The sequence below is a fragment of the Protopterus annectens genome, chromosome 6.part0, assembly GCF_019279795.1.
Source record: "Protopterus annectens isolate FY-2018-M chromosome 6.part0, PAN1.0, whole genome shotgun sequence".
NCBI classification, from domain to species: domain Eukaryota; kingdom Metazoa; phylum Chordata; order Ceratodontiformes; family Protopteridae; genus Protopterus; species Protopterus annectens.
Genome location: NC_056737.1, coordinates 621,494,628 through 621,519,354, shown reverse-complemented (window position 1 = coordinate 621,519,354; position 24,727 = coordinate 621,494,628). Strand labels below are relative to the sequence as shown.

The window sequence follows — 24,727 nt, the reverse complement described above, 5'->3', positions numbered from 1 at the left end:
CTGAGAACCAGGATCTCTGCTTAACTACATTTGCAAATGGCTGCAAACTGGATGTTATTGTCAAGACCCTATCTAATTAATGTGCCCATCAGAAATAATTTACAGTAGTAAATAACCTTTGTACTGAAGATGGGCTCAAATTAAACATTAAAGTGTAGTATCACTACATTTGGTAAAGAATTCCTACCCTTAACATGTAATATAGACAGTAGTCAGGGATCTTGCAAACTAGGTTGATAATTCCTTCTCCTTTGATCATCAGATAGCAACTCTAGTCAGAGTCCTTCTACTTAGCACAACTTGACAGCCAAGGGTACATCATCCAGCTCTAAAGTCGTCATCATTCCCTTGGATTCACCTTTGATTAGGCCAACTATTGAGGTCAGTATCCCATTCAGGATAAACCATATTAGACTTCTCAAATATAACCAAGAAGATTATGGGCTTAAAGATCCATACCTCTGAACATCTTAGAGCAAGAAATCTGGACAAAATCAAAAATAAAGGTGGGGACAAAAAAACAAAATCAGGGATAGATTTTAAATGCTGCCCTTATACACTAGAATAGCAGATTTTGCAACAGCATACATTTCCTGAAGGATTTAAAATCTTAAATTCAAATATCTGTCATTATTGAGTGATTTCAGTCATCAAAGATTTGAAAGAAAACAGTTTTTATATAGAACAGATCAAAAATATGAGTTAAAAATCTGGACATTCTGTGACAATCTGGATAGCTAAGAGGTATGCTAAGCAACCAACAGAAGCCAGAAGTTCTTAGCCCTTTAATCAATATTTTAGACTCTTGAGAAGCAATCTGTGCCTCACCTACCATGCCATTAGAGCTCCTGTTGTATTCGATCTCCTACATCTCTGTAAGCCTAAATAGCTTCACAAATACTACAAGGGACCTAAACTTTCACCAACAGATAAATAGAACATGATGGACAGAGTCATTACTCACGCTTCTCTTATAATGGAATAAACTACCCCTACCATTTAAATAGTGCAACACATTGTCATCCTTCAAACAGACCCTGGATAAGTGATCAGTGTTCGTAAATATACCCAGAGACTTATTGACCTAGCCTCCTTGAGAAAGGGGGTGTAGCCTGAGGTGGTTATTGGCAGTTTTAATGCTTATGAGATTAAATTGCCTTGTAATGCCTATGAATTCTATAATAAACTACTATGAATCAGTCATGACTGATCTGGCAGTGTTGTTGGAGCCACTGCATGCTTTGTTATTCAAGGGTCAGCTGTGGAAGTGGTCAGTGGAATGTGCAAGATTTTACAAGGAGGTCTTTAATCAGTATTTGACATAAATGTGTAAGACATATCTGTTCTGAGCTTACTTGAGAAAATAATTCTCATGATATGATCCCCTTCCAAACAGGGAAGAAATTAGTTTTTAGTAATTACCACATTCTGTTAGAAGTTGCTGAGATATTTACATTGGTATTTATTCCAGTTGTTGTGAGTATGCAGCAAGTCAGTAAAATTTACTCTTAAAGTTGATGTGTTTGTTTTCATCCAGACTGAATAGTAAGCTATTCTAGTTTTCCCTGACGATCAGTAGAGGTTATCCGTTGAATAAGATTTCTTGAAGAAAAAGCCAATGTAGTAATGTAATATAAGGTACTACTGTGACTCTATATTTGCTTTTGTTTCAGCTGGACCAAGTGACTATTATACAGATTATGTGGCCACGAGATGGTACCGAGCTCCAGAGCTGCTAGTAGGGGATACTCAGTATGGTCCTCCTGTAGATGTGTGGGCAATAGGCTGTGTCTTTGCAGAGCTTCTCTCTGGTATACCCCTATGGCCTGGAAAGTCAGATGTGGACCAACTCTACCTTATCAGGAAAACACTTGGTAAGTGTTGCATGTTTCCATTAGTATTTCTTTGTGTTTACTACATAAAGCATCTTAGTTTAAGAAGGTCCATCTGGAATCAATACATTCTATAAAAAAGATGCACAGTTCATCAAGAGGTTTAAACATATTACATATCTGCTGTGTGGAGATCTCCTGTTTCCAGACAGTTAGGAAGGCTCCTAGCCTAAGTGAGAATGGTCTAGTCAGAGTTATGATGGATGGAGGGTCCCACCTATGATGAGGACGCCAACCCAGCAATAATGAGAGAAAGTACAGCAGTAGACAGCTGATGCCCACAAAACTCTGTATCTGGAGTTCATTTGACAGCTGTGTGGGAGCATTGCTATTTGTTGTATACTCCTTAGTCAGATCTCAGAATATCACTTGTGTCAAATCACTTTTGCATGCTGCTGACATCTTAATAGATTAGATCTTGCTTTGTTGCAGGTTGTATTAGAGGAGGTTATATAACTCAAAGAAGAGAGAAAAGAGGAATTTCTTACCTTTTAAAACTTTTCTTTCTATCTCATGTCTGTGTGACCTTGCAGTTGGGGTGTGTGCATGTATATGAAACAATGTACCTGCAACACTTGATATCTTTAAGGGGTAATTTGCATATATTCCACGGGTCTCCATTACAGGAGGTTTAAAGTATGCTACAGTGAAAACTCTAACTTGGCTGGGTTTTTCTTGCAGTTTTTATTGAATGGTTTGTCTGTGTGACTTTTTTTACCCACTGTTTTGTATAATTACAGTGGATATAAAAAGTGTACACACCCCTGTTAAAATGCCATTTTTTTGTGATATAAAAATGAGAAAAGAATAAATAATTTCAAAACTTTTCCCACCTTTAATGTGAGCTATAACCTGTACAATTCAATTGAAAAACAGTCGATTGACTGATTACTCTGTTAGGGTAGGAATATAAAAAATAAAAAAAATGTACAATAAGCTGGTTGCATAAGTGTGCACACCCTTAAACTAATACTTTGTTGAAGCACCTTTTGATTTAATTGCAGCATTCAGTCTTCTTGAGTACACTCCTGCCATCAATTAAAGAGACTCTGATTAACCCCAAATAAAGTTCAGCTGTCCTAGTAGGAATTTCCTGACATTTACTCAGTTGCCTGCTACAGCAAAAGCCATGGTTCACAGAGAGCTTACAAAGCATCAAAGGGATCTCATTGTTGAAAGGTATGTCAGGAGAAGGGTACAAAACAATTTCCACAGCATTGGATATACCAAGGAACACAGTGAAGATAGTCATCAAAAAGTGGAGAAAATATGGGACAACAGTGACACTTCAAAGAACTGGACGTCCCTCCAAAATTGATGTCAGGAGAAGGGTACAAAACAATTTCCACAGCATTGGATATACCAAGGAACACAGTGAAGATAGTCATCAAAAAGTGGAGAAAATATGGGACAACAGTGACAATGCAAAGAACTGGACGTCCCTCCAAAATTGATGAAAAGACAAGGCAAAACCTGGTCAGGGAAACTGCCAAGAGACACTACAACAACACTGAAGGAGCTGTAGGAATTTCTGGCAAGTACTGGTTGTGTACTACATGTGACAACAATCTCCCGTATTTTCCATATGTCTGGACTCTGGGGTAGGGTTGCAAGACAGAAGCCTTTTCTTACACAGAAAAACATCCAGGCCTGGCTAAAATTTGCAAAACAATACATCGTCTCACAAAAGCATGTGGGAAAATGTGTTATGGTCTGATGAGACCAAGGTTGAACTTTTTTTGCCACAATTCCAAAAGGTACGTTTGGTGCAAAAACAACACTTCACATCACCAAAAGAACACCATCCCCACTGTAAAGCATGGTGGTGGCAGTATCATGCTTTGGGGTTGCTTTTCTTTAGCTGGAACTGGGGCTTTAGTCAAGGTGAAGGGAATTATGAACAGTTCCAAATACCAGTCACTTTTGGCCCAGAATCTTCAGGCATCTGCTAGAAAGTTGAAGATGAAGAGGAGTTTCACCTTTCAACATGACAATAACCCCAAGCATACATCCAAATCAACAAAAGAATGGCTTCACCAGAAGAAAATTAAAGTTTTGGAATGGCCCAGCCAGAGCACAGACCTTAATCCAATAGAAAATCTGTCGGGTGACCTGAAGAAGGCTGTGCACAAGAGATGCCCTCGCAATATGACAGATTTGGAGCGCTATTGTATGTTTTTATTTTTTATATTTTTTCCCTAGCAGATTTGTCTGTTTTTCAAATAAATTGTACAGGTTATAGGTCACAGTAAATGTGGGAAAAGTTTTGAAATTATTTATTGTGGTCTCATTTTTTATATCACAAAAACCTGGCATTTTAACAGGGATGTGTACACTTTTTATATCCACTGTATATGCATATGGCATGAGGGAGTTTGGTGGTGTGGGAGCAGGCAGGTCTCCACATCAAGGGGTTAGAGGCATAGCCTCACTGCAAAAACAATTGTTTTATAGTATTTTATAGTTTTTTTTGGTGCAGCAATTTGTTAATCTTATGATTTGATAAGTTTGGATTTTATAGTTATAATGTTTTGCTCCTCAAGATAGAGAGATGTGACATTTCAGTGTAAATCCATTACTGCTTATACATGCAGTAGCCTTGGTTGAAATATTAGACTAGCTAGAGCTATGATGTCCAAAACAGTTTTTCCACTTTGTATTATGCTTCCCAATCTCTTTTTGTCTTCTATTATCCCATCACATTTAGCTAACAAACTGCTTCAAAGCAGAGCTATTGCATTATATTTTATGTTGCTATTTTTTCCTTTTTGTTTTTGATATCTCCTACTTGGGGCAAGCATGCATCTTTCTTCTCCATACTAGAAGAGAATGAGATCAATTGCTTTGTTCTGACAAATTATCTGGTCCCGGTGATACATTATTCTGGAAGATTAATAATGCTACCTGGGGAAAGAAGGCAAAATCACTAATCAGTTGCTTTCTAGCTGGTGGCAACCTGCAGAGAATCTCAAAAATGAAGAAATTAAAGCCAGTCTCACATTTTATTTAAACTGCTTTACAGTTCCCCATTACAAGCAGATGTAGTTAATATGGGGAGAGTAGTCATTAGTACCCAAACCTATATACTTCCAGATAAAAAGGAATATGTCATTTGTCACTACCTACAGTTTAGATAGGCTATTTTTGAATGTCTCAAAAATAACTGGGTTATATTTTCTTTTGACCCAGAGATATATAACAAAATAGCCCCCATTTTAAAGTTAAAAAGATTGGATGTCTAGCATAGTCTGTTTTAGGTTATTTTAGATGGATGGTTTCCTTTAAACAATTATGGACCCACAGGTTTCTTAATGCCTTGAATTATGTAAGCAGATTTTATTGGCTGGTTTTAATTAATTAATAGTTGTAGTTAATTTAAATATTCAGTGAGTTTTAACTACGTCATTCTGATGAAGTTCCTACTTTTGTGAATGAAAGCCCTTAATAAATTGTAATTTTTCCTTAATTTGGAGTGTATCATTCTCTGTCCACCTGCAAATACACGAGATCTACAATTTGGTTGAAAATATATACTTCCTGATGACTTCTGGCAAAATATACAGGATTTTGTACTTCAGAAATAAACCCTCAGTTATTTAGTATTCTAGGCCATTATTGTAGTGTGTATACTAACATGTTCAGAACAGTACCCGCAATGGTATCTAACTGTGTTCTGTTTCCATACTGTGGCAGTGAACACCTGTGAGTCAGTTGATCAACTACCTGTATATAGGCCGCACTTTATTCAAACATTCTAATTTCATTATGAAACATTCTGGTAGTTACCACGTGGTGTTCCTCTACAAAAAAAACCACATAATATTGTACATTTATGGGTTTCAGTTTAAACTTGCACTGAATTTGACCATGCCACTTTTGTTGCTGTAGTTTATAGCAGTTTGAAAATTAAAAAAAATATATATTAAAGCCGAAAGACAAACAATAACATATATACATTTTTGTCTAGTAAAATATACATCTGTTTACTTCTGATACACCGAAAACTCGATAATTGTTATAGACCATTATTTCATTTGTTATACTGACAAAAAGTTCAAAACAACACCTACAATGGAAATTGAGTATAATGTCTGACTTTGGCAGTAAACTCTTTTGAACCAGTGGATCAACTGACTGCACAAAAGAGACCGTATCTCAGGCACCCTTGGAAATTAAATTTCAGTATGAAACATTTAGGCATTTATCACAACGTGTTATTTTGCAAGACTGCTATTCTACCATTAGAGGTTTCACTGCAGTACTAGACTGGATTTGTCCATACTGCTTTATCGATTGATAGAGTGGTGAAATATATAGGCTTTTATTTCATGATGTGTGTTGGCAACTCAATAAAGAACCTAGATGTTTATTGTATATTGCATAATGAGCAGTTCATACAACAATTCAGTGAAAACAGAGTATTTTGCAGAATATCAGATTTAAACAATAAAGGCATATGAACCAAGGTATTATCTGCTGCCTATATTTGGAAAGGCTATATCTCAGTCCACCTTTGATATTTCATTATGAGGACATAAAATGTTAATTTCAAGGTGACTAGATATAAAATGAACCTGAGATTGCTATTCTATACTCAGGAATTTCAGTACAATGATGAATTTACATGACCACTTCAGCTTCATGAAAGCATAGCATTCTATCCACAACAAGTTATGACTGAAAAGATACATTTTTTTAGTGAAATATATAGAAATTTTACATGTGGTATAAGAAGGGCTTATCCATAAGTCTAGTCTAGTTATTGTTTTCACTTGGAGTTAAGAGCAGGGGTCAATTATCCCTAGGCAAAAAAACAGGTATTTTGTCAGACATTGACAAAAACGCTATCTGAAACAATGGATTTCTTAGCCATATGTCAGTTCTGTTACAGCACTTTACAGTAAAAGTAAATAAGAAAATCAGAGAATTCTTATGAAATTTTTGTAAAGAACACACTCATGATTGCCATCCTGCTCCAAAGAAGTTCACTGAATCTCATTTCTAATTTTTATGGTAGCTTGCTGCTCTTTTTTCAGTATACAGAGCATAACCTCACACTATGTGTACTAACATAAATGTTGCACTGGCTGACTGATTTTATTTTTCTCATCTAATGAGGACTTAATGCACATATATTTTGGAATTAGTTTAATGTGACCTTGGGAGCAGATGTCACATAGTCCCCACATGGAAAACAGGTGTAATGTCAGACTGAGAGATCAAAAGCCCTCTTAAATGTTGGATTTTGTAGCTTATAAAAGAAGGCACATGTATGTTCCCATAAGGTATTTTACAATCAAAAAAATCAGGGAATTCTAAAAAGATACTTAGGTACAAAATGTATATGAGGATGCCATTCTGCTGTAACGATTTAACTGCATCTCATTTCTGATTTACATGGCAGCCTAGTGCCTTTTTTCAGTGTACAGACCACAGAGCTAACTCTGTAATACAGTAACAGCAGTGTTGCTATGGCTGGTGTAATAATTTTTGTTGTTACTTTTTTTCTTATGAGGATTTAATGTGTGTATGCTGTGGACATTAATTTCAACTGGCCTTGTAAGCAAAAGTTTAATAGCCCCCCACCCCCCACCCCCAAGATAGAAACCGGGTATTTTGCCAGACTGAGACAGCAAGACAGCCATCTGAAATTCTGGATTTCCTGGATGATAGTCATATATCAGTAACACTACAACAATTAAAAAAAAAACAGGTAATTGCAATACAATATATGAGTGCAGAACATTCTCAGGAATGACATTCTACCCACAAGGATTTTACTACATCTCAATTATGATTTTTATGTCAGCACACTGCTTTTGTCAGTGTATAGACCTCACCGTATTTATATGCAGTAGAATAAGTGGTGCCTTGGTTTGTGAAATATTTTTTTTTAACTTTTGGTCTAATGAGGACTTAGTTCACATATATTATCAGCATTTTTTTTGTCCATCCTTGTGAGAAAAAGTAAGATACCCTCCCAGATGGAAAAAAGCCATCTAAAACTCTAAACTTCTAGCGGTATATTAGAGGTGGTCAAATCCTTTAGGCCAGGTCCCAATAAAACAATTCATGGAATTCTTGTAAAATGTTTGAGTTCAAATCATACTCAGGAATGACATTCTACCTCTGAAGATTTCACTGCATCTCAACTCTGATTTATATGGCAGCACACAGCCTTTGTCACTGTACAGAGTATAGACTTCACCCTATATGCAGTATCAGAAAGGTTGATAAAATAAAAGTGATATTTACTGCTGTTGTATTCAACACATAGTACATATATATCTTGAATGTTAGCTTCACCCATGCCTGTGAGCAAAGCTCAGCTAGACCTCAGGCAGAAACCTGGCTTAGTGGCAGACTGAGAACAAAATCTGTCTGAAATGCTTGATTTCCTAGCTGTGTTGGCTACCCTCTCCCCATATGTATTAACAGATGTTGCCTTGTCTGATGAAGTAAAAATTATTTTTTAATTCTAATTTAATGACATGAAAACAAAGACAAAATCTGATGTCATTTTCATTCATTCCTCAACCTGTGGGTTTGGATTCGAACCTCGGATCCAACTTGGCCACTTTTTATAGCTAAGGAACTGACTGTCGAGCTTGTCCCTTATCCATAATGCCTTTGTTCTCCAAATTACCTCAGATCTCATTTGCCATGCTTTTAGCTAGGATTGTTTTCTCTTGTAGCCACTTGTGGGTTGTGAGTGATTTAAAACAAACTTTATTACTATTTTCTAGCTCTTTTGTGTAGTCTATTACCCTTCCTTACCCTTCTACAAGCTTTTTTTATTATTTTTCAGGTTTCTCCATTTAGGTATTTAGATTTGTAGTACCTTTGGGTATTTCTCTCTTACCATTGTTGGTAGTTGTATCCCTTCTATACTAAAAAAAAAAAATTCTCTCTCTCCTTGAAACTTATTTTTTTGTTGTTGATTTTGGATTATGGTTGATAAACTGGACAAGCCTGTTGAGTGTAAAAAAATGCACTTCCTTTAGGCACAACTTTCCTCAGTCTAATACCCACAGGGAGTGCTTCTTCAGTCTAGGGCTTGGTCATTTCATGTGACTTGTGATATTTGTTCAGGTTTCAATGGCTATGCTCTAGTAGAATACCAAAACAAGTTAATTCTTAAGGGTCTTCTTCCTCATCCTGCTTCTGTTGCTGGTCTGTCTCAAGAATCAGGGGCCCAAACCCCTACAAGAAAGCATAAGGATCCCAGGGAGCACAGAAAATGCTCACCTGCCCAGTCTCTGCAGAAAAGAGCTACCTCTGAGCCACCAGTTAAGACTCTGAAACTATCAGATCCGAGGCCTTTGGATCTGACACAAACATTATCATCACCTGCTAGGCACTGAACCCCTAGTCCCTCCCTGGAGATTGTATCTCCTACTATGAGGTCTCCCTTTCGCAAGGAACTCCAAGTAAATCTTCAAGACCTCCCTGCCTTTCTGAAGCAGAGGAGGACATGATGATGAGAAGATTCCTCAGGATGCAGATACAGATGGGAGTTTTGCCTGCTCCGTTGCCCACCGGATCCGTGAGCCATCCTACCTTTGTGTCTTTGATTTCTCCTTCTACAATCTGACCTCCCGTTTTGGAGCCATCAGTTCTGGAGGTATCCAGAGTCAACAAGTCTGACCCAATAGCCCTTCCTTCTTCAGCTCCAATGATTTCTCATCCGATCAGCTCCAACCTTCTTAGAGCACGATGAGTCTTAGAGCAGAAGCATCGTCATCAGATCTGAGGGAATGACCTCAACTCCAAAGTTTTCAGAGCTGTCACTTTCCCTCGAAGCATTGGTGCATGATAGCTCTGCTCTGACTCCCCCTTTGAGGCAGGAAATCCGTGAGGGTTTGGAGTTGTCTACTGCTAGAGCCTCTGTTCAGGTGAGATTGCTTTTGTCCTCCCCAGGTCCTTCTGCATTCAAAGTGGTGGACAGGGTTTTCTCCCAGCCGAGAATTGCTTTGACTCTACCTCCTTCGGATCCTAATCCTGTTTTGACTTCTGCATCTGAGCCTGCTCATCCTCCACCTCTGGGACAACCAGACCCTAAGATCCTCCTTCAGCACCTACCCAGAACATCCCATTCAGAAAAGAATGTGCAAGAGGAGGCATTTGGATTCCCCTCAGGAAGTACTGATAGAAGACATGGACTTTGATGAAGGGGAAGCGTATCCAAGATCTCCACCAGATGATGTCTCCTTTGGAGAAATTCTTGAAATCCTGCGCCAAAGAGGTGGTTGGTCTACCCAAAGCCTTTCATCAAAGAAGTTGGAGTTTTTGGAGGCCTTTGGGTCTGGCCCATCTATATCTTGGGTGTCCCCCTTCCTAAGGATGACCTTATTGACCTTGTCTCTCGCAGGGAAATGGAAGGAGCTGGGCACTGTGGAGCCCATTCCAAAGAGAGCTGATAAGATCCTTAATGCTCCATCCAATAGGCAGCACTAGACTAAAAGTTCCGTGGTAGATGCCAAATTTGTTGCAACAGCCACTAAAAAGGTCTAGGGCTTTTGACAGATTTGGGAAGCAAATGTACGCTTCAGCGACTTTTACATTGCGATCGCTGAATTACCTGGCACACTTCACCAGACTGCAGAGGGACTTAATTAAGGAACTCTGTAGCTCTGCCCCAGGGTCCATGTCCGCAGAGGGGCAAAAAAAACTTTTCCTCCAGGTTGGCCACCCTACAGTCTATTTCTAATGCGTCCTTGAGGCTAATCTCGCATGTTGCAGAGGGTGCCTTAAGGGTGGCCAGTTCAGGCATTGCTATAAGGCATCATGCCTGGATGTGACTCTATAACTTTATGGAATATTTCAAGGCATCCTTCATCAATGCTCCTTTTGATGAATTGTCATTGTTTGGCCCCACTGTTAATGAGATACTCTCTTAGAGTGAGAAGGACAGAAAGACCTTTTCTGCTGTCGGAATCCATATTTCTACCCCATAAAGGCCATTCTCCAGGAACCAGCGTGGTGGTAAAAAATTGTGGTTCAAAAAGTTTCTAGGTCCTTTTCAGATATCACAGGGAGATTTTCCCCCAGAGGCAGAGGGGGAAATAACTATAATGGTAGATGCCGCCCTCATGGCAGAGGGAGGGTCTGCAAAATCAAGGATCATGAGATTCCTTCTCAGATAGGTCCTTCCAGTGCTCTTGAGAGATTGCCTGATTGTCCCTCTCTGCAGGCAGTTGGGGGATGCTTATCCTTGCACCCAGGCATGTGGTTAGCTATCACAAATGATTGTTGTGTGCAAAGGATCATATCCAGAAGATATTCCATTACATTTATCCAAAGATGAACATCAAGGAAAAATATCCCCGATGTTCCACCCAGTCAGAGGGGGGAAGCAGTGTTACAAACTGCAAAGCAACTAGAAAAAAGAGTCATCCAGGAGGTCCCACCAGACCATGTTGAATCCAGAATTTTACTCCAGGTTCTTTCTGGTACCAAAGATGACAGGGGACCTAAGCCCAATCTTGGACCTAACCTTACTAAACAAATCAGTAGACAGTGTGAAGTTCTGGATGGTCATGGTTCAGACCATTCTACCTTTGTTATGAAAGGACAACTGGATGTGCTCCATTGACCTTCAGTTTGCGTACTATAACATCAAAATGAATAGGCACTTAAGAAAGTTTCTAAACTTTTGGCTGAGGGCCAATCGTTATCAGTTCAGAGTACTGCCCTTTGATCTCACCACAGCCCCTAGGGTGTTTACCAAATGCATGGCGGTAGTGGCAGCTCACTTGAGACTGCATGGATTCAATTGGCTCCTGACCACACCAACCAGGCATCTGCTATTACAAGCCAGGAACTATCTACTACATCTAGCCCATACTAAGAAAAACAAGAATGGAACCAGGAGCAGTACAACTTTCGCCAAGAAGACAAAAACGCCACAGGAACTGAACTTTAATACACGTAAAGCGCTTTTCGTCTGCTCAAAAGGCAGACTTCATCAGACAAAGTATAAAAAGTACTGGTGTGATTTTATAACTAAAATGACATCACCAAGACACCAATTAACCAATTTACAGCATAAATTGGTTGATTCAAATATTTAAAAAAGACTTGTTTTAACTAAACATAATTACATAACCCCACAAGCTCTACATTGGTTCAGAGTGCATAAAAGTTGTATAATTATGAAAAATGTGTGACGTTGTACCCAACAAAATATGGTATAATTCATGTACATACACTTATATATAAAAATTAAAAATAAAATAAATAACTATAAAAATATATATTTTTTCAAGTAAAATTAATAATAAACAAATCATGCACATAGTAAATAATGTCCATGAATATATATACTGTCCGTAATGTGAATACATAACAAATTGCCCACAACGACTGTTCATTAGCCCTATATAGTGGTGATTATACTGACTACTAATACTAATAACTCAAATTCATGTACTAAAAAGTACAAGTATAAAAACAGTGTTAAATCACCAGTAACAGGCAACAGCCTAATGGGTAACTAAATACGCATAATGCTGAACAAGTTAAAAGATGGGAATTCCATACTAGCTAACCTATCTTATAAGGCTCCTCAATTTTAATAAGCAACTAATAGAGCAACTATCATTTAATCCTGGATGGGCATAAGCATTCAATCTAATCTGCCATTTAAGTTCGAGTTCTTCAAGTAGCAATTTAGAGGGAGCACCTCTTTTATTTTCTAAAACTTGGTCGATGACCATAAATTTGAAAGAGTGGTCACTAAAATTAGTTATATGTTTGGCTAATGCATTTTCTTGTTTCCTCTTTCTCATTGCGTATTGATGTTCATAAATGCGTTCTCGTAACTTACGTTCAGTCTTCCCAACATAGAACCCTGAACATTTCTGGCATTGGGCCAAATATACCACCATACCAGTGTTACAATTCGCTCTGCAACGCATTTCAAAACAATTGTTATTGATAAAGAATCTGTTGGACTCATTAATGTATCTGCAATAATTACAATTTTGGCATTTATACATGCCCGGTGTTCTTGTAAAACTACTACTAGTACCTTCAAGTAGTGTTTTCATGTTCCTACCTCTCCTAAAAGTTATTTCCGGATGGCAACCTACCTTACTGGTCATGTTGGCATTGTTGTTAAATATGCACCAATTTTTCTTGATAATGTCTATTAAGAAATGACCATTAGTATAGTAGGTAAGGATTAACCTAGGATTGGTAGTCAATGCTAGGTCATGGTCATTGTTGACCACATTAGGGGTGGGGTTAGACATTGTAAGACACTCGCCATGAGCTAGGTTACTCAAAATGGGTTGGTATATACCTCTACTCCTTTTATCACTGACTTCTTTAACTAAAGCATTCAATAGTTGCAATGGGTACCCTCTATGTGTGAACATGTTGGTTAATAACTCACACTCACTAGAGAAATTGACATCCAGGCTAATGATACGGGCTGCCCTTACTAGTTGCCCTTTGATAACCGATCTTTTCTGGTAATTAGGGTGGCAGCTACTGTAATGTAGGAATGAATTAGAGTATGTATCCTTCCTATAAATCTTTGCCACAAAGGCTTTTAAGTCGTCGTTCTTAGTTAGCCAAATGTCCAAGTACGCTATTGCAGTCTTACTGAAGGAGGATGTAAAGGACAAGAAGTCAGTAGTAGTGTTCAGGTAGTCCAAAACCATTACACTGTCTGTTTCTTCTCCATTTAACAGAATAAAAATATCATCCAAATAGCGAGTGTAATACTTAATCTTTCCCATCAATGTCTCATTGTTAAAGATATGCTCCCTTTCCCAGTGGGCCATCACCATGTTGGCTATGCTGGCCCCACACGGGGAGCCCATGGCTACCCCAACCTTTTGAAGGTAAAAATTATCTCCTAGCATAAAGTAATTATTGTACAATATTATGTCCAGCAGTTCTAATACTAAGGCTATTTCAACCGTTGACGCTTTACACCTCTTTAAATGTATTGCTACCCAATCAGTGGCTATATTCAAAGGTAAACAAGTGTACAAATCTTTAACGTCAACGGTTAGAAAATTACATTTATCGTCAAATTCAAGTTCTGATAATTTTGCCAAAAATGACCACGAATAAGTAAGACTGCAATAGCGTACTTGGACATTTGGCTAACTAAGAACGACGACTTAATTTGTGGCAAAGATTTATAGGAAGGATACATACTCTAATTCATTCCTACATTACAGTAGCTGCCACCCTAATTACCAGAAAAGATCGGTTATCAAAGGGCAACTAGTAAGGGCAGCCCGTATCATTAGCCTGGATGTCGATTTCTCTAGTGAGTGTGAGTTATTAACCAACATGTTCACACATAGAGGGTACCCATTGCAACTATTGAATGCTTTAGTTAAAGAAGTCAGTGATAAAAGGAGTAGAGGTATATACCAACCTATTTTGAGTAACCTAGCTCATGGCGAGTGTCTTACAATGTCTAACCCCACCCCTAATGTGGTCAACAATGACCATGACCTAGAATTGACTACCAATCCTAGGTTAATCCTTACCTACTATACTAATGGTCATTTCTTAATAGACATTATCAAGAAAAATTGGTGCATATTTAACAACAATGCCAACATGACCAGTAAGGTAGGTTGCCATCCGGAAATAACTTTTAGGAGAGGTAGGAACATGAAAACACTACTTGAAGGTACTAGTAGTAGTTTTACAAGAACACCAGGCATGTATAAATGCCAAAATTGTAATTATTGCAGATACATTAATGAGTCCAACAGATTCTTTATCAATAACAATTGTTTTGAAATGCGTTGCAGAGCGAATTGTAATACTGGTATGGTGGTATATTTGGCCCAATGCCAGAAATGTTCAGGATTCTATGTTGGGAAGACTGAACGTAAGTTACGAGAACGCATTTATGAACATCAATACGCAATGAGAAAGAGGAAACAAGAAAATGCATTAGCCAAACATATAACTAACTTTAGTGACCACTCTTTCAAATTTATGGTCATCGACCAAGTTTTAGAAAATAAAAGAGGTGCTCCCTCTAAATTGCTACTTGAAGAACTCGAACTTAAATGGCAGATTAGATTGAATGCTTATGCCCATCCAGGATTAAATGATAGTTGCTCTATTAGTTGCTTATTAAAATTGAGGAGCCTTATAAGATAGGTTAGCTAGTATGGAATTCCCATCTTTTAACTTGTTCAGCATTATGCGTATTTAGTTACCCATTAGGCTGTTGCCTGTTACTGGTGATTTAACACTGTTTTTATACTTGTACTTTTTAGTACATGAATTTGAGTTATTAGTATTAGTAGTCAGTATAATCACCACTATATAGGGCTAATGAACAGTCGTTGTGGGCAATTTGTTATGTATTCACATTACGGACAGTATATATATTCATGGACATTATTTACTATGTGCATGATTTGTTTATTATTAATTTTACTTGAAAAAATATATATTTTTATAGTTATTTATTTTATTTTTAATTTTTATATATAAGTGTATGTACATGAATTATACCATATTTTGTTGGGTACAACTTCACACATTTTTCATAATTATACAACTTTTATGCACTCTGAACCAATGTAGAGCTTGTGGGGTTATGTAATTATGTTTAGTTAAAACAAGTCTTTTTTAAATATTTGAATCAACCAATTTATGCTGTAAATTGGTTAATTGGTGTCTTGGTGATGTCATTTTAGTTATAAAATCACACCAGTACTTTTTATACTTTGTCTGATGAAGTCTGTCTTTTGAGCAGACGAAAAGCGCTTTACGTGTATTAAAGTTCAGTTCCTGTGGCGTTTTTGTCTTCTTGGCGAAAGTTGTACTGCTCCTGGTTCCATTCTTGTTTTTCTTAGTTTGTGTTCAAAGGATTAGTTGTTTATGACATCTAGCCCATACTTTGGGCATCACAATCAACATGCAGAAATCTTGGTTACTACCTGTACAGTTGGCAGACTTTATAGGAGCATGTCTAGACACGGCCAATTGTCTAGCCTACCTGCCTCCAGACAGGATTTCCACTTTAAGATCACATATCAGGCAAATTCTAGCCATTCCAATAACCCCAGCAAGTCTAGTCCTCATAGCATTAGGTTTGATGGCTGCCACAATAACCTTGATTCCAACAGCATGCTTACTCATGACAGTACTTTGATGGACTCTGGCAGTCCAATGATCCTTACACTTTTACTCCCTGAATCACTCTATCAGGTTGTCCCGCGTGTGCAAAGACTCACTTCTGTGGTGGCTCCACTCAGAAGAAATTGAGCAAGGACGACCCTTGTTCTTCCTCCCCTCAATGCCATGTTGACCATGGAAGCTTCCCAGCTGGGGGGGCATTACCTGGTTCAGATGGTCCAAGGCACATGGTCAACACAAGAGACCAATTACCTGGTTCAGACGGTCCAAGGCACATGGTCGACAGAAGAGACCAATTTGCATATTAATGTCCTCGAGATGAGAGCAGTGCGTCTAGCATTCCAAGCATTTCAGAGCCTTCTACCTCTAGGAACAATTGCGATACAATCAGACAAATATATCTGTGGTATGGTACATCAACAAACAGGAAGGAACCAGATCTTACCCCATATGTCGAGAAGCACTGAGGGTTTGGCAATGGGCAACCTCTTCCAACCACTTTCTGACGGCAATGCACATTGTGGGGAAATCCAACATTCTGGCAGACAAACTCAGCCTCTCGAATAGTCTTTAACTCAATCAGTGGCAAACATGATCCTCCACAAATGGAGTCAGCCTTGCTGTGATCTCTTTGCTTTACCCTTCAACAACAAATGCAGCAAGTTCTTTGCTCTGATCCCTCATCAGGGACAGTCACCGAGAGATGCTCTAGTCCATGTTTGGCCCTCCAGTCTTCTTTATGCCTATCCTTCCCTACCCCTCATACCCATATTTCTTCAGAAACTCAGAGGTTGAAGAGCAAAGTGATCCTCATTGCTCCCTTCTGGCATCAACAGATATGGTTACCCTTTCTGTTGTCTGGCTTAGTATGTCTTCCATGGATGCTGAAACCACATCCACCCATCAGGGCAGATTCATCCAGATCTTCCAGGATTGAAACTGACAGCATGGTTTCTCCAATTCCTGTGATGGCTAGAAATACCTGGCTTTCTTCACCAGTTCAAAGGATTTTAATATCCTGACATAAAGCCTCTACTAGAAAGATTTATAAAAGTAAATGGAGGAGATTTTTTATATGGGCTCACCAAAAACATTTGGATCCTTTTACAGCCCCAGTTCTTGCAGTTTTGGATTTTCTAGCTTCAATTTTCGAAAGCGAGGCAAGTTTTTCTACTATTAAGGTGCAACTGGCAGCTATCTCAAATTATCACACTGGGGACAATCCATCTTCTCTGGCTTCATCTAAACTATGTAAAACTTACTCAGGGGGTACCTTTTTACTTAGACCACTTATAAAGGACTCCACGCCTCCTTGGAACTTAGCCATAATGTTACAAGCTCTTGTCTTACTTCCTTTTAAACCTTCAACAAAGCTAGACTTGAAATTTCTATCCTGGAAAACTGCCTTTTTAGTGGCCATCACTTCGGTTAAAAGGGTATCTGAATTACAAGATTTATCATTCAAATCCCCCTATTTGATTTTTCATAAAGACAGTGACCTTGTGTGCTAATCTTTCCTTTTTGCCTAAAGTTGCCTCCGAAAACAATATCAATCACATCATTAACCTGCCAGTTTTCTTCCCCAATTTCCAGAACAGGATTGAATATACTCTTCACCTGTCCATAGACAGCTGCATTTCTATTTGGACAGAACAAAATATTTCTGAAAAACTGATCAGCTGTTTGTCTCCTTCTCCAATGTTAGAAAGGGAAGGCCAGTGTCCAAACTTACTTTGTCTAAATGGATCACAGACTGTATTTCTTGTGTGTTTTCTGCTAAAAGAATACTTTTACCTGGTCATATCAAAGCTCATTCTATTAGATCCATGTCTGCATCTCAAACCTTCTAGTGCAGAGTTCTGATAGAAGACATTTGTGCAGCTACTGTTTGGTTGAACTCTCATAGCTTTGTCAGACATTACAGGTTAGATATTGTGTCCAGCTTTTGGCTCTGCAGTGCTTTCATGGGAGCTGGAACCATGGAGTGAGGGGGGAGGGGAGCCCCCCACTTTTGCAGATCATACCTATACCTCCCAACTGTCCTGTTTTAATTATTTTCATGCTTTTAGCCGATGTGATGTCATTGCACACAGTGCACACATATTTCCAGGCGGAAACAGATGGTTTTCATTTAGCTGCTATTTCCAGGTTTCCAAGCGGGCTGCCACAGCTGAGAGAAGGAATGGAATGGATTTATTCTTAGCGGGCTGCCATGAGAAGGAATGGAATGGATTTATTCTTAGCTGCCAGGATGTATTTTCAGCTGCAGACTCAAGTGAGTACATTCGGTTTTATTTATTTAGCTACCAGAGTGTGTGTGTGTGTGTGTGTGTGTGTGTGTGTGTGTGTGTGTGTGTGTGTGTGTGTGTGTGTGTGTGTAAATGCCCCCAACAGAATACATCTGGTGGCTAGAGGTACTCAGGCTCAAACCCTGTACCTTGGGTCCAGGTAAAAAGAGCCTAAAGTCCCAAGCCACCATCACGTGTGAATTTATGCCTCACATTTTTTTCTGTTCCTCTGGTTTTCAGGAGTGGTAAAACAAAACCTTTTATTCTAGCAATTTTCTAAGGTTATAAAATCAGTATTGGAAATGTGTCCATATTTTGGGGCTGTATTCCCCCATTATTGGCTTTGTTCTATATTTTTGTGCTAAGGGGTTGAGAGCTATGGTGAGAAGTGAGAACTGAATTCACTAAATGATATGATAGACATTTAAGTTTGTCTTCCTGTCTTTCAAGAAACTGCTGGTTTAGCTTAGTGGTATGTTGCTCTGACTGTAGTGCACAGGGTTCTGGGTCCAAGACTTAGCAGTGAAATGCATGGTGGTAACACAACATTTTATGCAAGCTGTTGTTGTTGTTGTGTCTTTCAGCTTTTCCCGGTTAGGGGTCGCCACAGCGGAACTCCGATCCGCTAATGATTGACAGTAGATTTTTACATGCTGAGTTGCCAGCTCTGATGCACAACCTTCAACGAAGGTACACCCATTCACGCATGTCTCCACACAGAAGACACTCTAGCTGAGAATCGAACAGGACAACGTCTTACTGTGAGGCGACAACGCTACCGCAGCACCACCACCGCAGTTCACATTTTATGCAAGCAACTTTCCAAAATTATACAAACAATGTTTAAAATGTGTCCCTGGTTTTTGGCCTTTTGCCCCCCCCCCCCCCCCATCGAAAATAAGTTCAAGAAGCTGTGCAACATGTCTATGGCTTACACTACTGTGATTCTGTATTTATATATTGTGTGTAGAAGTAGACTGTTATCATGTAAATGTTCTGAATAGGGCAGTTTTGTCATTATTGGTGCATGCATTTTGTTTCATTGCCTACTGGAAAAATGTTCAAACAATACATTTAAAATGCAATTGTGTGTGGAAGTAGACTGTTATCATAGAAATGTTCTGAATAGGGGGGTTTTGTCATTATTGGTTAATGCATTTTTGTTTCATTGCCTACTGGAAAAATGTTTAAACAATAAATTTGAAATGCGCTCTTATCTTAAGTCTAACAAGTGTGCTGTATTATACAAGGAATATAATTTAATACAATCAGGAAGGTGAATCAAGGAATGCATACATATGTGCATGGCCCTAAAAATGTGTTTGAAAACAGCCCAGAGGAAAGTGTGAAAGGCTCAAAATCATGGGCAAATTTTAAGCTTTACTCTTGTTGCCAAAGCAATGGATGAAGGTAAAACAGTTCACACCACATTACCTTGACCTGGCCAAGCCTTTTGACACATTCCTCTACTCAGGTGTAGTACAAAAGATTAATAATGTAGGAGAAAACACTTACATCACCAGCTGCACTTCCAACTTGGCTCACAGGAAGCAGGAGATCAAAACAGGGGAAGAGACCAGTCACCAATGGAGTCCCCCAGGGTTCGGTGCTGAGACTTTTTCTGTTTGGCATATACATCTCAAAAGTAAATGGAAATACCAAAGAGCTTTGGCCGGCTAAGTTTGAGATGACTGCAAGCTAGGAGAAGTTATTGAATCCACAGATGACTTAACCATCATGCAGGAAGGTTTGCCCCAAATAATAACTGGTGTCAAAATCATGACAATGTCCTCTGAGAACTGATCCAATTGTTTGGCATTTGGGAACTTGTGTGTACAGTGACCTAACTTTTGACCAACATTTGCCCAGAGTCATAAGAAAGCATTTCTATATTATACAGCTTATAAACAAATTGATTGTGACTAGCTCAAGAGATGTTGTTGTACCCCTTTACAAAGCTCTCATTATGTCAATCATTTAGTATAATGCACACTTTGGCATGTATATGTCCAGCCCCATGCAACAACTGGAATGCCTTCAGAGATACCTTACTAAAAGGATACAAGTCCTAAACAATAGATCTTGCGTGGACCACCTCAAAGATTTATTACTGTACTCAGTATCCTACAGAGTGCTTAGAGGAGACATATCTGGCATACAAAGCATCCTCCGACATAATACAGATGGACCTACTGAACATCAGTGAGTCAAATGGCATCAGAAATGCTCAGTCCAGGTATCTAAACTGAATGTTGTGGAGAGATGGATATATATCACAGAGGCTACCACTGTTCCGGAACAGACTATCCATTAAAATAAAGCAAAGCTCATCCATCCATATTCAAATGCAACTTGGATCTAAGGATGGGTAATAGAAAATGTACTCCAGGATTTCCCCTCATGCCACTAATGGATAGAGGCAGTTCCTAAATGCTGCATCCCTTACATGCCCCCTCAAATTATCTATCGTATGATCACAGTTGTTCTCACTAGGGCTAATATACAATTATCAGCAATGGGGATAGCTTAGACCAATCAGAAAATGTTAATTCAAACACCAAAAGGGAACTGGCTAAGCTTAAATGTCCTCCAAGTGAACCTATGTTGTGGTAGCAAATGGGTATAAACAAATTACCCTTTTTAGTTCACTAAGTGCCCCTGTCACCCCCTCCCCCCCTAGTCTTTAACAGCTTCCAGTGCCTATGAGTGCTTCGGAATATCCTTCCATGAGGGCCACCTGGGGTTACTGTATGTGGGGACTCTGTCCCACAGATTGAGGAATGAATGAAAATGACAACATCAGATAAAGAAGTTATGTACTTACCATAAAGTTCCATCTGTGGTGTTCATTTTCATTCTTCATTAACCTCCCCCCATCCCCCCATCCCTTCTGGGAAGTTTTACAGAGGTGTTCTAGGAACTGCTATTCCTTTTGAGCTCCTTGTTCTATCTGCTCTCTATATTCTGGTAGTTCTCTGTCCATCCCTTATTTGCTTATATAGCTGCAGCAAACTTGATCTGAGATAATTTGGAGGACAGGGGCATAATGGGCAAGGGAGGAGCTCAAGAGTTGGATCCTAAGCTATAAAAAAGCATCCAAATCGGATCCGAACTCACAGGTTTTTGAAGAAAGAATGTAGACAACACAGATGGAATGTTGTAGTAAGTACATAACTTCTTTTTATGTACCTAGATAGCATAGTCCCAATCTATGAACCTAACTGCCCTTCTGGGCCACTTCAAGCCTAGCCAATTAACCCATGTGAGAACCTGCACTTTGTGTCTGTAAGGTACACACCTTAACCATCATCCCAGCCTCCCACCCATTCTGTCATTTTGACCAGAAGTTGTATACTCATACCTAATGGAAACTGAATGCAATGCAAGTTAGCAGCCTGGCACATTTTAATGACTGGTGAGACCATCAGTACAAGATTACATTTGCATATAAATTGTTCTTAGATTATCCTTTTAGATGCAAAGGTAGCAGAAGGTCTACACACTGAATTTTTGGGTCTATATTAAAACACCAAAGAAGTGTTTCAGCAAATGCCTCTTCGGCGACAAGTAAAGACCAAACGCACTTACGCGTGAATGGTCAAAACAGCGATTTCTTTCCCTGGGAAAGAAATCGCTTGCACAAGCATGCACACACACACACACACACACACACACACACACACACACACACACACACACACACCTTCAAACATAACTACATAGGGGACTGTGCCCCCCACACCGCCCCCTAACTAAATATAGCAACACTGAGATCGCACTACAGTGGCGAAAAGGGCAACACTGTGTAGTTGGCCAACTACATCTTTGCCCTGTAAGTATTCATTGAATTGTGTAAATGCATTTCAATGAATACATATGGGTCATTTGGTGTTCGATATTATGACATTTCAACGTCCTAATATAGACCTGAATTTCTGACTGTGATATCACAATTTCTTTTTTTTTTTTAAAACAAATTTATTGTTTTAACATATAAGAGAAATATCATAACAATTTTATACAAATAATTAAAAATAGGTATTATTATAATATTCAACAAAACAACTAAAGTATTTACAAAGACATCCACTACAATCAGATCAATTAATTAAACTAAAATACTGTGCTATTGAAATTAGATTTTTTTTAACAAATTTTGCAAATTATCCCATACAATAAAATGTGATGTTTTTCTAGTTGTTCTCATTCTAATTGTGCTTATTTCCATATGACACATTATATTCATAACATTTTTAAATTCATTGAACGAAGGAGGTGTATCTGAAATCCAATTTCTAGTTATTATTTTCCTAGCCACTGCTAGGATAGACCATAACAAGGGAAGCTTAATCTTTTTAACACATTGAGGTACAGGTGTGTTGAATAATATAAGAGACTTAGAAATAATGAAATTATCTGTAAAAGAGCCTGCAAAAATTCATTAATTGACTTCCAGTATTCTTTCAACTTCATACAGTCATAAAACATATGAGCCCAGTCAGCATTAATTTCTACATTACATCTCTTACATAGATTATCTTTATTATTAATTTTATTCATCATCAAAGGTGTATAAAAGATCTATGTAAAAATTTCCATGTATAAAGTCTCCAGACAATGGAAGATGTAGTTCTATAAGCAGATTCCAATATATATTGTTTATCTTGTTGAGTTGGTGGGTCCCCATTAATAGAGGTGAAATAATTCCAGTATGAATCTACATTGTAAAAAGTTTCTTGTCTGATAATTTTATGTATATATGAAAGTTTACCTTTATCAGAAACTTTATGCTGTAAATTTATTATCAAGTAATCAATCAGTTTTGGAATAGATTATTTAACTGTTATAGACATTAGATCTATTCTATCAATGAGATGTTGTCTAAAGATCTGAACCTCTAACCAGCAAGTTTCTCTTAGATCAAATTCTTGTTTTAAGAAATCTAGATTTTTAACTTTATTATCAGATATCAGCTGATACCAGTACTTTAGATTATTATCTATAGCTAAATGAGCTCCTTCAGAAGTAGATGACATAAGCATACCCTGAGTATAAATTATAGGAATACAATAAAATTCCATTCTCTATACTTAGGGTGCATGAATATAAAGTTACAATAACTAATAATAATATTTAATGGGTAACAGACCATATGTTTAGGTGTAATAGGTGAAGTACAAAATTCCTTTAGCAACCACAACATGGAGTTATTTATAATCATATTTTTATGTGTTAAGGAGATTTTCATGAAGTGCATACTAATTAGCTCCCAATAATCTTTCCATTTTGCGACATATGACCGATCTATTAATAAAGTAATAACTTTTATAATAGAAGAGATAATATATAAATTAAAGTCTGGAAAAGAAATACCCCTTGAGACCAGCTATTAGTATGTTTCTTTAATGCAATCCTAGGTCTATTAGGTGCCCATAAGAAATTTAACATTAGTGTATTCAGTTCCTTGATAGTTATTTTTGTAGGTGAAAGTATTATTGATTGTATTAAGTATAAAATCTTGGGGAATATTATCATTTTAATAATTGTAAGTCTCTCCTCCATAGTAAAAAACATATTATTCCAGGTATTAAAAGATTTTGTATATTAAGAAAACAGGTATTATAGTTATTATATATAATAGATTTAATATCTTTAGATAGTATTATACCTAAATAAGTTATCTGACCTGAGTTGGGTACATATTTAGTAAAATCACTAATGAGAGTATTTTTTCGTGTATATATAGGTAGTATTTTAGTTTTTTCTTCATTGAATATTAAACCAGAAATACTTTTAAAATTCATCATTTTATCAAATAAAGACTGCATAGAAGAATTAGATCCTGCTGATGTAATTAGAACATCATCTGCAAAAGTTGAATTTTTGATGTTGTATTTTCTTCTATTTCAAAACCCTCTATGTCAGTACTGTTTCTAATCAAATTAGCCCAAGGCTCCATTACTAAAGTGAATAATAGTGGAGAAAGTGGACATCCTTGCTTTGTACCTTTAAGAATGGGTATTTTTGTGAAACATATGTTCCTACCTTAATATAAGCCAGCGTTCCTTTGTATAAATGCTCAATTAAATTTACAAATGCATCAGAGAAATTTGTGCACTTCAGTAAGGTAAACAGATAGTCCCAACTTACTGAATCAAATGCTGAACCTATATCAAGACTAATAAGTGTTAAATCTTTCTTTTTCCTATTTGCAAAATCGATTAATGTTAAAGTTCTTCTTATATTATCAAAAGTATTTCTATTTACAATGAAGCCCGTCTGATCTATGTCTATAATGCCGGGGATAATTGTCTTCAATCTATCAGCAAAAATACTCATAAACATTTTATAATCAACATTAAGTAATGAGATGGGTCGATATGAAGAACATCTAGTTGGATCTTTATTAGGTTTTAA

General features: G+C 37.8%; 1 protein-coding gene across 4 annotated transcripts in view; it reads left to right on the top strand.

The window, feature by feature from the left end:
* Positions 1-24,727, top strand: part of CDKL1 (cyclin dependent kinase like 1) — a 1,528,511-nt gene that overhangs the window by 1,243,347 nt on the left and 260,437 nt on the right. For all 4 annotated transcript variants that reach the window (XM_044074297.1, XM_044074295.1, XM_044074294.1 and 1 more), the window contains exon 5: positions 1,674-1,874. In XM_044074297.1, the coding sequence (XP_043930232.1) occupies positions 1,674-1,874 (201 nt within the window). The remainder of the gene's footprint in view (positions 1-1,673; positions 1,875-24,727) is intronic.